Source organism: Beta vulgaris, chromosome 1 (genome assembly GCF_026745355.1).
Source record: "Beta vulgaris subsp. vulgaris cultivar EL10 chromosome 1, EL10.2, whole genome shotgun sequence".
NCBI lineage: Eukaryota > Viridiplantae > Streptophyta > Magnoliopsida > Caryophyllales > Amaranthaceae > Beta > Beta vulgaris.
The window spans coordinates 7,530,786-7,544,094 of record NC_079202.1 but is presented as its reverse complement, the minus strand read 5'-3'; the positions used below and the strand labels follow the sequence as shown (position 1 = coordinate 7,544,094).

Below are 13,309 nucleotides of genomic sequence, written 5' to 3'. Positions count from 1 at the left end.
GTCGTTCAAAATGTGTTTGGACAAAAGTATGAAAAATGGTAAAGATAGAGTAAACGTCAGACTTTTTAGCAATGGGAAACGTCCGCATAAATTTACTAAAATCATCAAGGAGGAGAACATAGTAACCATGCCCATTAGAGCTAACTACAGGCGATGTCCAAAGATCACTATGTACTATATCAAAAGGAAAAATAGTGGACGATAATGAATCATAAAAAGGTAATTTTATTTGTTTCCCCAATGGACAAGATGAACAAAAATTCTGTTTAAGATTATTACAATCAATGAAATGCTTGCTATGAAGAGAGCGTAAAACATTTGCGCCCGGATGCTCTAGACGACTATGCCATAAATTAGGAGAGACAGCAGTGAATGCAGCGGAATGAGAAGAGTGAGGGGCAGTCTGGATGGTGGTCGAGAGTGGATAAAGATCCCCAGTGCTATCACATCTCAGGATTTGTGTCCCCGTCCGTAAATCCTTCACAAAAAAACCAAAAGGGTCAAATTCAATGGAAACTAAGTTATCAGTAGTGAATTTTCGGACTGATATGAGGTTTTTAATGAGTTTGGGCGCATGCATAACATTTTTTAAGGTGATATGGTGATTTGAAGTGGGGATTGTGGTGCTCCCATAACCATGAATTGGAATTAAGTGACCATTACCAACAACAATGTGATGATTATTATTACTCGAATGAAAATAAGAAGATAGTGTACCTTGGTCCGAGGTCATGTGAGAAGTAGCACCGGTGTCTATATACCAATTTCCATCCGGAGGAGTGAGAGTGAGAGTATGCATGGCCGCTTCAATGTCAGTAGGAACGTAGCTCATAGTGGATGGTGTTGGACAAGATGTGCTAGTGGTGTAGGCTTGCTGCTGTGGTCTAGTGCCAAGAATTCCCTGCTGGCCATTGGGCCTAGAAGTATTCGGCCATTGGGCTGTAGGAAATGGACAAGGGGGTGTACCCCATGGTTGTCATGGCCAAGCATAGGGGGACCATGGAAGCTGTCCAGCTGGATGTGGTTGCCACGGAAACTGCAGCGGGTTATTGCCGGCGGTAGGCTGGCCGCGACCACCACCAGCACCACCACGGTGGTTGCGATTCTGCCCTACCCTTTTTCATAGTTTTTCTTCTTGTTTTTATAGTATTATTATACTTGGCATTTGTATTAGAAGAATAGGAATTAGGAGGGCTATAATTACCATTCGAAGTTCCGCCACCAGTAGACATAAGGAGGGCAGCACCAGTAGAGTCTTGAGCGGCATGATGTTTCATGGTACGTTCTGCTAGCTTGATGCGAGAGCGAACACTTTCAAAAGAAGGTAGAGGATCTTGGTTTTGCACATAATCTACCGTACCAGAATATGCAGATGGAAGACCACCGACAAGGCGTAAGACAAGGCGGCTGTTAGCAACCGGAGCGTCCATGTCGGCAAGGCGGTCGGCCAAGGATTTGACGTGGTTGCAGTAGGCCTCGGTGGAGGAGAAGTTCTCAAGTTTAACTGCAGCGAGTTCCTCTTCAAGATGTGTGGCACGAGACCCTTTGTTATCTTGAAATACTTGTTCCAACCTCTGCCATGCTTGAGACGTCGTATCGCCTTTGACCAAGATGGCTTGAAGGAGGTCAGAAGACACGGTGGCATAGATCCATTGTAACACAACGACATCTAGACGGCCAAAAAGATCCGCGTCGGCAGCTTTTGATGCGGCAACCGCAGCCTGAGCTTTTTCCTCCGTAGGAGGAATAATATGATGTAGGAGGTTATGCACCCGTGCTTGAACCATAAACAGCGTAACCCAAGAGTTATAGAGACCACACTCGGTATCCAACGTAATAGGGATGAGGGATTTAACGTTGGTGATGGAAAGAGCGGGATAAAATTTGGGGGGGTCAGGCATGGTGGCTGCACAAGAAAATGAGGAGAGAGAAAAGAAAAGAAAGAAGAAGAGGAAGGCTGCTAGGTCGTGGGTTGGAAAACCTAGGCGGATACCATGTTGGAAATCAATTCCTTGAGTTTCATTCCATAGTAGAAAGTCAATATATACAATATTATCTACGTAATCTAAGGCTTATAATTAGGAACTAATGATATACAAGATTCCTTAGATCAAGCTAAATATATACAGAAATATATTCTATTAGAATCAGACACAAACCAAGATTCTTCTCTAATTCCTAAAAATTTCATTTCCACAACTGAATTATTATAGAAAGGTATTTAGCCTTTTAATCCCAATGCCTAATGGACATATGAAAGAGTAGTACCTGTGCAGCTCTTCTCCTCCTGGACTTTGTCAATGACCTATTAAGAGTACTCCCAACCATTGCCCTCCTTGTGGGTTATGAGGAGAGAGAGTATAAAAGTATTATTAGTTTATTAGGAGAAAGAAAAAATTTGGCCAAAAAATTGATGCCCAGCTCTTCATGATGGACCAAGAAAAAGAGGAGCAAAGAAGGAATTGGAGGAGAGAGAAAATATGATGGGGTAGGTGGATGAGTGAGGAAGTAATAAAATAATCAATGACCACAAACTATAGGGCAACCATTGGTTGTGCTCTAAGTAAACGCACCAAAAAAGAAATGCAACAGTTAAGACACAAGATTCTATAAGAGGTATAATTTGATTTTTTTAACTTTGTACGAGCTATTAAAATAAAGCTGAGGCAGAAAGCAACAATTATTTCAGGCCTGCGCCAACCCATGTAGATAGGCATTGTAACATAGTAGCAAGAGTGCATGACATAAAGACATAATAATAGGATATTTGGTTGGACGTTTTCAAGAAATAGTCCCTCCTCTTCTCTCCTTATCAAAATACTTCCTCTTTTACTATTTTGAGTTATGTGTCACGTATTGTGACATTTTCTTAAAGAAAAACGTTTCACTTATTATAAAGTGGAAGAAGTATTTAATTATCTTCCCAGCCCCCTTCCCCCCTCAAATCTTAATTTCCTAATGTTGGGCTTTTGGATACCTGAAGCCTACTTATCCAGAACCAAGAGCAGCAGCCCTTTACAGCTGCCCAAACACCCCAATACCCATAATAGCATCCCTTCCAAATTCCTGCACCAAGACCATCACCTATTCTGCCCAACTGAAAACCTGCCGACTATTAACGATCCTGCCTCCTCTGCCAACTCAATCCCTCACTTCACTGCAAGCCCAAGAATAATACCACAAGTCCACAACAGAAGGCCAAATTGGTGAACCTCTCAAAAAAAAAAACTAAATTGGTGAAACGAAGTGGTCATTGACATATGAGTAAATAGAAGAGCTCCAGCAACAAATTGATTAATAAATTGATAGAATCTGTGGCGTACATGGAAGTTTTGATGGATCTGAGTAGTATCATAAAATTGCATTTCCATTGATAATTAATTGTACAAGTGTGTTTGTAAGAGCCCATGTCTCTCATTCACCTTGGTAGAACCCTGTGTTTCTACCTTTCCTAATATCTTGTGTGGAGCACACTTGTTTGGCTCCCTTTTTAACTCATGCACATATTACATATTTATAGTTGTTGTGTAAGTTCTATTGACTATCAATCTAGAAATAATAGCAAATAATAACAGAATATCAAACAAGAAAGCAGGAAAGAACACACCAGAACTTTTACGTGGAAACCCAAGAACTGGGAGAAAAACCACGAATATGCACTAGGAATCGATGAATATTCAAGAAAGATTACAAAAGCACTCAAGAACTCTCTCTAAAACTTTTTCTCTCTCAAATATGTGTTTAAAGATGAAGAATACATTAATGACGCAATTAGGGCACCTATTTATACCCCCACTAAAGAAAACCGCAAAAAAAAGCGTTCTCGATAGGTGCGGGTGCACCAGCACCTGGTGCGGGCGCACCTGAGTCTTCTGCCTCAATGTGTGAAAAATCCTCCGAAGAAGAGGTGCGGGCGCACCACTGTTTGGTGCGGGCGCACCTGACCGGGCGAGACGAAACAGTTTCGTCAGTTCTTCATAAAACAGTCATAACTTTCTCGTTTCTCACCGAAATTGGACATATGACCTATTGTTGGAAAGCTCTCGGAACAAGCTATCACATCCAATTTGAATCACCTCAAAATCATTTATATATTGAAAGATATATGCATCCAAAGTCATCTTTATGTCCCAAATGACTTTTTCCTTCTACGCAACCTCATCTCCACACCCATACACCTCCATGAGCTTCATATCATGCCATATACCCAACAATCTCCCACTTAGAGATAGGTGTAAGTGAAGAAAACTCCATACCTTCATCATCCTCTCATTCATCACAACTCCTACACACAACTCCCACTGCAAATGCAATCTCTAGTCGTGTCCAAATCATGTCATACCTCAAGCATTCCATGACATCACATCTCCTCTACACCAAGGCAACTGACATTGAAATTTGCACCAACTCCAATACAAAAGACATCAAAATCTACACCGACTTTGATTCTTAATAACTAACCTCCAAATCATTGCACCATCACTCCATGAACCTACACACCCTCCTACCCCGGAGGTTGGATCACCTTAGAGACAAGCACAACCAAATGAAGATCCCTTCCTCTAAAACTAAAGAAGATAATCACTTCCTCTCCAACCAAAGAAGCACATTGAAGTCTCATCAAACTTTAATAAAACCAATTACCACCTAAGCCAAAGAAGCTTCTCATTGTTCTAAAAAGCAAACTCACATTGCTTCCACTTGAACAATACACCTTTTGTTCCACTTAGGATTTTCGGCACTACAAGCTTGTGTGCCGTCATCACCTTGTGCGCTTACCGGTCAATTTGCCACCGGGATACCGCTTCACCAGGGATCTCATCCCTTGGCCCACTATCGATAGTTTTCCGACCAAACGACACTTTACATGAAGTTCTCATCCCCATCTCGGACCCCTTTATTGTGCTCCCCATGATGTAAAGTGTTCCACTCCTTGTCCCACAAGTTATGATCATAGCTCCCTTGACAATCTTCCAAGAACCACCATCAAACACAACCTTGTAACCCGATGTAGCAAGTTGGACTACTGATATCAAGTTTCTCTTCAACCTTGGGATGAACTTGACATTCTTCAACTCCAACGAGCCACCATGAGTGAGTTTCACACTCACATCACCTTTCCCCATGACTTCCACTGCCTTGCCATCCGCAAGGTAGACCTTTTCAAGTTTTTTAGATTTGAAATTCCGAAACAGCTCCTTGCATGGTAGGAATGATGAGAAGAACCCGAATCCAAGACCCATGATATCCCGAGCACCCAACCAACTCTTCCTGATCATCCATGCTTACCATCAAAGCATCGGAATCGTACTCGAAATCAAGTTAGTTGATGCTTCTTCTTCATCATCACTTTCTTGAACCTTCTTCTTCCCTTTCCCATTCACTTTCTAGGACAATCTCTCTTTAAATGTCCTTCATTACCACACCCCCAAAAGTAACACTAGCCCTGCCTTTTGACTTACTCCGGTCCCCCTTTGACTCCGATTTTCCCTGAAAGTTCCTCCCTTTTCCCCTCCCTCTACCTTCTGCACTGTATGCTCCAGATGATTCTCCACTCTCCTTCCTTCGAATGCTCTCACTCAAAATCAGATCACGGACAACATCATAAACCAATTTCTCTTTACCAGAGGAATTACTAACAACAGTTATAATAGTTTCCCAGGCAGTAGGTAAAGAGGACAACAAAATTAGGGCTTTCACTTCATCCTCAAAGACAATATTAACCGAAGATAACTGACTTATTAATGAATTAAATTCATTAATATGTTCAGCAGCAGAACTACCATTATTCATCTCTAAATCAAACAAACGGCGCATCAGATATACCTTATTCATTGCCGAGGGCTTCTCAATATCATATCTGACAGTGCTTTGATCAATCTAGCCGTTGTTTTGATATCCTTGACATTGAACGCCACATCCGAGCCAATGTCAAACGCACCACCGCTAGTGCCTGCTATCCAGTACCTTCCACTTAGCCTCTTCAATGTCAGCAGGCTTTTCAGACAAAGGTTGATACAGATTTTTCTGATATAAGATGTCTTTATTTGCATCTTCCAATATCCAAAATCCGTTCCATCAAACTTCTCAATTCTAATCTTTGAATCCTCTATTGTTAATTATTCTAAATCTAGACAATAATTAAACCTAGCTCTTGATACCACTTGTAAGTTCTATTGACTATCAATCTAGAAATAATAGCAAACAATAATAGAATATCAAATAAGAAAGCAGGAAAGAACACACCAGAACTTTTTCGTGGAAACCCAAGAACTGGGAGAAAAACCACGAATATGCACTAGGAATCGATGAATATTCAAGAAAGATTACAAAAGCACTCAAGAACTCTCTCTAAAGCTTTTTCTCTCTCAAATCTGTGCTTAAACATGAAGAATACATTAATGACGCAATTAGGGCACCTATTTATACCCAAACTAAAGAAAACCGGAAAAAAAAAACGCGTTCTCGATAGGTGCGGGCGCACCAGCACCTGGTGCGGGCGCACCAGTATTTGGTGTGGGCGCACCAGACCTCAGGTGCGGGCGCACCAGACCTCAGGTGCGGGCGCACCAGACCTCAGGTGCGGGCGCACCTGAGTCTTCTGCCTCAATGTGTGAAAAATCCTCCGTAGAAGATGTGCGGGCGCACCACTGTTTGGTGCGAGCGCACCACTGTTTGTTGCGGGCGCACCACTATTTGGTGCGGGCACACCGCTGTTTGGTGCGGGCGCACCTGACCGGGCGAGACGAAACAGTTTCGTCAGTTCTTCGTAAAACAGTCATAACTTTCTCGTTTCTCACCGGATTTCGACATATGACCTATCGTTGGAAAGCTCTCGGAACAAGATATCACCTGCAATTTGAATCACCTCAAAATGATTTATAGATTGAAATATATGTGCATCCAAAGTCACCCTTATGTCCCAAGTGACATTTTCCTTATACGCAACCTCATCTCCACACCCATACACCTCCATGAGCTTCATATCACGCGATATACCCAACAGTTGTATCATAACTTCTAGATTTTTCTTTCCAGTACAAATATCTTAGATTTTTCACAAGATAATTCTAGATACATATTAGATATTTTTCTCACATTTTTCATCAAACATTTAGAATTTTCTTGATTAATCTCTAACATAAACGATGCTCCACATCATATAGGCCATCTTTTTGTGCCATTGTGATTAGGGGTGTTCATAAAAAACCAAAACCAAAATACCGTACCGAAATACCGAAAAATCGGTCTAAATGGGTGGTTACCGTACCGACAAAAAAAGTTTGAACGGTACGGTTACCGAACCGATAAAATTAGCGGTTAAAAGGTACGGTTACGGTTATGATTTTTGAGTGAACGGTTAACTGAAATACCGAAATATTTATTTCTCTATTTAATTGTTGTGAAACATTTTCAAACAATTACGTTGATTCTAATATTTTTTGCTAAGTTACAACAATTACAGGAAGTATTTAATTATTTGAAACTCTAATACTAATATAAACAATGTAATTAGGAAATTAAGTAAATTCTTAGTGTTAGTTATGTTTTCCAATTGATTTATTATCCACCTTATAATAACATTTTATATTAGAGTACATATAATATTATAATCTATGCACGAAAAAATTGAAAATATATATGTACGATAAGTAAAACACAATAGTATAACTTAAACAACGGTTAATGGTTAACCGAAAAACCGTACCAAAAAAACGGTTAACCATTTAGGCGGTAACTGGTCTAAACGGTTACGGTTACGGTTCGCAAAAAGAGTGTATCGAAACTTCCGGTTACCGAATCAAAATATTGTTTCGGGACGATTAACAACCCATGAACACCCCTAATTGTGATTAAGAAAAAAAAGTGTGTAACTGTGTAGCATTCACTCCTAAATCTTTTTTCTTTTGTTCAACTTTTACGCTTCTTTCCCATTTCGAATCAAGCTAGCTATCTAGTACATTTTTTATTTGGTCATTTGACCTCAACTTACTAGGAAAATGGCAGGGCGATGGGGGAGTAAAGAAAAAAAATGGATTACGGGGGGTGGTGGTGGTTATATGCACCCCTTTTGGCAACCTGGCAGAAATAATAGTCTATACAAATGATGGAACTTTCTGTTCAGCGAGTTGTCATTGAAGCTCTCTTTTACTAATATGCCAATGACCTTACATTATTTACGAATTGGAAAATCGAACCTAGAAAAATGGGGAAAACTTTCAAAGTGAAGCATGTAACTTACAGCTACTGAAAATTTGTTGTAACCACCAAATGACCGAAATTAAGCTCTAAATCTCTAATGCATTGGTCAAAGACGATTAAGGAATAAGGATAAGAAAAAAAAAACAGATCTTCCTGGTTTTTGGTCGTGGGAGAGTGAGAGCACTGGTAACGGTAGAGTCGTAGAGGAATTGATGTAGGTGAAGAAGTAAGATGGGTTCTTTAAGTTAGGATAAGAGAGATAGAAATAGGTGGTGGAGGAGAAACGGAGGGTTCACTAGCAAAGTACGCTAACAATGATTTACTCCTATCCTCCTACATTAATTTGAGCACTTAATCGGGGAAGAGAGTTTAGGGAGAATGTTGTTAGGCTATTAATTGTTATGGTAATGGGAAAGTAGATGAGATCGGAGATAGTGGGATATTTTGTTTAATGATATAAGGTGGGTTGGGATTAAAAAGTATAAGTGATGGGCCCAAGTGTTAAGTATGAGGTAACAAAAAATTCAATCAATCTTGTATGGACCCGGTTCACATTAAAAATAATGTGGACCAGTCCCTGGCACGTGATCCGGTACAAAGTACTCACTTCACTTTCCAAAAATGCGCGATTTTCTCTCTCTTCAATATTTTCAAAAATTAAAGATTCTATCGCTATAAAATTTTTGCAAATTATTCTCTCTTCATTCAAATTATTTCTGCAAACTAAATTGATTCGAAAATTGATGCTTCGACAATTTCCTATTCAATTGAACAACTACGACAAATTCATGGAAAATTCGGGTTTAATTGATCAAATAGATCTGAATCAGAGTATTGTAGCATGTAATATAGACGACCTAAATCCGAGCATTGAAGCACTCGGCGACGAACAACATCACAATTCAATCCAAAATGAGCATCAAGATCCACTCGTAATAGATCTCAATAATACACCAAGTTTTGAAGGTAACAGCATCGAAGTCAATAATTTCATTTGTTTCATTAAGCAAAACACTAACACTATAATTTTATGTAGATAATGCAGTTCTGTTTCATGATGAGCTAGAAAATCAAGTTGATGGGCAATATGCTATAGTATCAATTGATGATCTAATTCAGCTATCATTCCAGGTAAATAGTTACACTATCACATACGTATACTATATCATAAATAGATACACTATCACATACATATACTATATCATAAATAGATACACTACATCAAATACACTGTCACGTACATACACTATATCGTAAATAGGTACACTATATCATAAATAGGTACACTGTACTATATCAGATAGGAACACACTAGCAGATATAGAAAATATTTAGGTTAACCCATGACAGAAACATACATTATATCATACATAAATACACTATATCATAAATAGATACACTATACCACACAGAAATACACTATAGAATATAACAAAAATATTGCGTACTATGAAACACAAAAATGGACTAAAATTCACAAATACACTATATCACACACCCATACACTATATCATAAATAGATACACTATCATATATACATACACTATAATAAAAGTGACAAAAATATCTTCATTCTTTTATAATAGGTACAACTGAACAATCACTAAATAAACATAAAATTGAAAGAGTTTTACTTGGTCAAGTAAGACCAACATTGGATGATATACATAAGCTATATTGTCAGTATGCTGCCATAGTAGGATTCAGTGTCAGAAAATCCAAAAACAGAAAAAAGAAGGGACATCAGTTGTGCATCAAAATTACTATTCTGCTCTGCTCAAGGGAAAAGAAATACCAAAAGCAAAGAAAAACATGAAGAGGATAATACAGATATAATGATACAAGATAGCAATTTAAAGAAACAGAGGACAAGAATAGTTATGATCACAAGAACTGAATGTCCTGCTCTAATTAGAGCAAGGAGAACCATGAAAGACACTATGAAATTGTGCAGCATGTTATAAAACACAATCATCCACTTACAAGAGAACTACTAAATTATCTTCATAGATCTGAGCGTCAGATGAGTGATCCAAAGAAATAAACCATACAAGCTATGCAAGAGTGTGGACTGAGACCGATAGATTCATTCAAATACATGAGTACAGAAGCAGGTGGTGAAGATGTATTGGGTCATTCCATGAAGGACCACTTCAACTTCTGTTATAGACTCAAAATAAAACCAATTGAGGGAAAGGATCACTAGGGGAAAAAAAAGGAAGGGTTGTGTATTCTTCAAAACGCAGCCCTTCTTTATTGTAGGGCTGCGGTTTTAAATAAAACGCAGCCCTTCTTTACAGTAGGGCTGCGTTTTCAAAGAAAAGCGCAGCCCTTTAGATAAAGGGTTGCGCTTGTCTAAAAAACGCAGCCCTTCTTACAGTTAGAAGGGTTGCGTCAGCCCTTTATAGTGAAGGGTTGCGCTTGACAAAAAAACGCAGCCCTTCTAGTTGTAAGAAGGGCTGCGTTTTTTAGACAAGCGCAACCCTTTTTTGTGAAGGGTTGCGCTTGTCCAAAAAAACACAGCCCTTCTGTTATGAAGGGCTGCGTTTTTTGGACAAGCGCAACCCTTCCTTATCATTTTTTTTATTCTAATTGCGTGCATGTACAGTATACCCAAGCACAATTCATCCTTTCCCTCCCTTAGAAAAATTTTAACGAGCGAGAAAGGGTCCCACCACCCACCACCTTCGTCCACTGCGCGAACCCTAACTCCGCCAGCGCCACCAGCGCGCCACCGCCACGACGATGCACCAACTGCATTGACGCCATTGGTTCATTCTCTCCTCCGTTCACTGCATTAACGCCACAAGTATAACTCATTCTCTCCTCCACTGCATTGACGCCACCACCACGCAGCTGCACCACCTTCTCTTCTCTCCTCTCCTCCACTACGAGTTATTGTGGAGCATCACTTCTCTCACTCTCTTTCGCGGAAAATCCTCTCTCATTATCTCTCCTCTTTTGCATTTCTTTAATTTTTGTTTAATTTGATGGAAACTTCTATTTTTTGTTGTTAAATGTGCTTGTATTTGCTCAAAGAGTGATTGTTTGGGTGGTTGGGTGGGGGAGGGCTGAGGGAGGGTGGTTGGGGGTGTTGGGCAGGTGGTGGGGGAGGGCTGGCAAGGATGGGGAGAGCTGGCAGGCATGGGGGATGGCGGCAGGGGGGGGGAGGGTTGGGGAGGCTGGACAAAGGGTGGGGAGGGCTGGCAATGGGTGGGGAGGGCTGGCAAGGGGTAGGGGAGGGCTAGGGATGCTGTGCAGGGGTGGGGGAGGGCTGGGGATGATGGGCAGGGGGTGAGTAAGGGCTGGCAGGGGGTGGGGGAGGGTTGGCGGGGGCGGGGCAGGGTTGTGGAGGTAGATTTATTTGTGTTTCTTGATATGAGATTGTATGAAAACGCAATGTAATTTAGCTATGAAATCTACAACTTGTTTGAATCATCATCATATGCCTAGATACCCATTCAAGACTTACTCATTAGGATTAAGTCTTGAATAGTCCCCAGTTTGAGACTGTTTTTGGACGTTTGATCTCACTTAGGTGGTGAATGTGTGTCTTCATTTCAATTCTCAGGAAATTCTTGGCTTATCGTTTCTCTACATTGTTCTCTGGGTACATATGTAGATAAGCAATTATCTACATTGTGTACTTGGAGAACTGTAGGGAAATGCTGCCAGATTTTCCTTAGAATTGAAAAGTTGGCATATATTCACTAGTGAGATTAGACATCCAAGGATGGGTTAGCTTAGAGTGATAAGGACCTTCGACTGCATGCATACAATTGAACATGTCACTATCTTAGCTTGCTCTATACGTGTGTGATTTAAATATGTGATTTAAATATGTGAGTGTATGTACTTTAATAATGATTGATGCATTATAATGAATGGTTGTGTTTAATTATTATAGGTGATATTCTTGAATGAGATGGATCGTACTTGGATGTATGGTAGTCGTGAATCAATTGAGTTTGTGAAAGGGGTCTCGGAATTCTGTACAATTGCATTAGAATATCAAACATCCTTAGGAGCAGTCGACTTTTATTGTCCTTGTGTCGATTGTAGAAATGTGAGCAAGGTTAGTAGTATACATGTGGTTAGGGAGCATGTCTTTCGCCTTGGATTTAGGCCTCAATACCACGTATGGGTTTGGCATGGTGAGTAGGGGAGGTATATAGGAAGCTCTAGAGTAAAGAATGATGTATGTGAAGAAAAGAAGGATGATGAGTTAGGGGATGAGAATTTGGATGATGAGTTGTATTCTTATCCCTTCCATCAATTGCACTCTTGTTACTTTGATCCCAAAAGTGGCTAGCCCTTCTTATGTGAAAGAGTTCAGGCCCATAGCATGCTGCACTGTCCTCTATAAAATTATTGCAAAAATTTTAACTAGTAGGATGCATGATATGATTGGTGAAGTGGTTGATTGGCTCAGTCTGGGTTCATGCCTGGGAGAAATATCTCTGATAACATACTGCTTGCTACTGAATTGATCAAAGGCTATACAACTAAGCATATCTCTCCTAAGTGTATGGTGAAAGTGGATTTAAAAAAAGCTTATGACTCCATTGAGTGGTCTTTCCTTGCTACTGTCATGGCTGAATTGGGGTTCCCTACTAAATTTCTAAACTGGATCATGGCTTGTGTAACCACTGTTTCATATTCACTTGTTGTGAATGGTGTCCCTAGTAAGCCTTTTAAGGCTAAGAAAGGACTCAGACAAGGTGACCCTATGTCCCCCTTTCTTTTTGCTCTAGGAATGGAGTATTTATCTAGATCATTGGGGAGCCTCAAACACATACATAACTTTAACTTCCACCCTAGATGTGAAAGGATTGGAATTACTCATCTCATGTTTGCTGACGACCTTTTGATGTTTGCTAGAGCAGATGCTAGCTCTGTTCAGCTACTCTTTGATGCTTTCAATAAATTTTCTTGTGCTTCTGGTCTTGAAGCTAACTTGGACAAGAGCAACATTTACATAGCAGGTGTAAATGATGATGAAAAGGCTACCTTACAGCTGATTGTGAAAATTCCATTTGGTACCTTTCCATTCAGGTATCTTGGAGTTCCCCTCACCACTAGGAAACTCTTTTATGCTGAATGTAAA

General features: G+C 40.1%; 1 protein-coding gene across 1 annotated transcript; it reads right to left on the bottom strand.

The window, feature by feature from the left end:
• Positions 1-443: 443 nt before the first annotated feature.
• LOC130589602 (uncharacterized) lies at positions 444-1,901 on the bottom strand. The gene is made up of 2 exons (XM_057390958.1): positions 1,205-1,901; positions 444-478 (listed from the first exon to the last, which is right to left on the bottom strand). Exons 1-2 carry the CDS (start codon positions 1,899-1,901, stop codon positions 444-446), a joined length of 732 nt encoding a protein of 243 aa, XP_057246941.1.
• Between the last annotated feature and the right edge of the window lie 11,408 nt (positions 1,902-13,309).

Coding starts and splice junctions, on each gene's coding strand:
- LOC130589602 (XM_057390958.1), bottom strand. CDS start 1,901: ATGCCTGACCCCCCCAAATTTTATCCCGCTCTTTCCATCACCAACGTT. Junction 479..1,204: donor TGGTGGCGGAACTTCGAATG/GTAATTATAGCC, acceptor TTTTTTGTGAAG/GATTTACGGACGGGGACACA.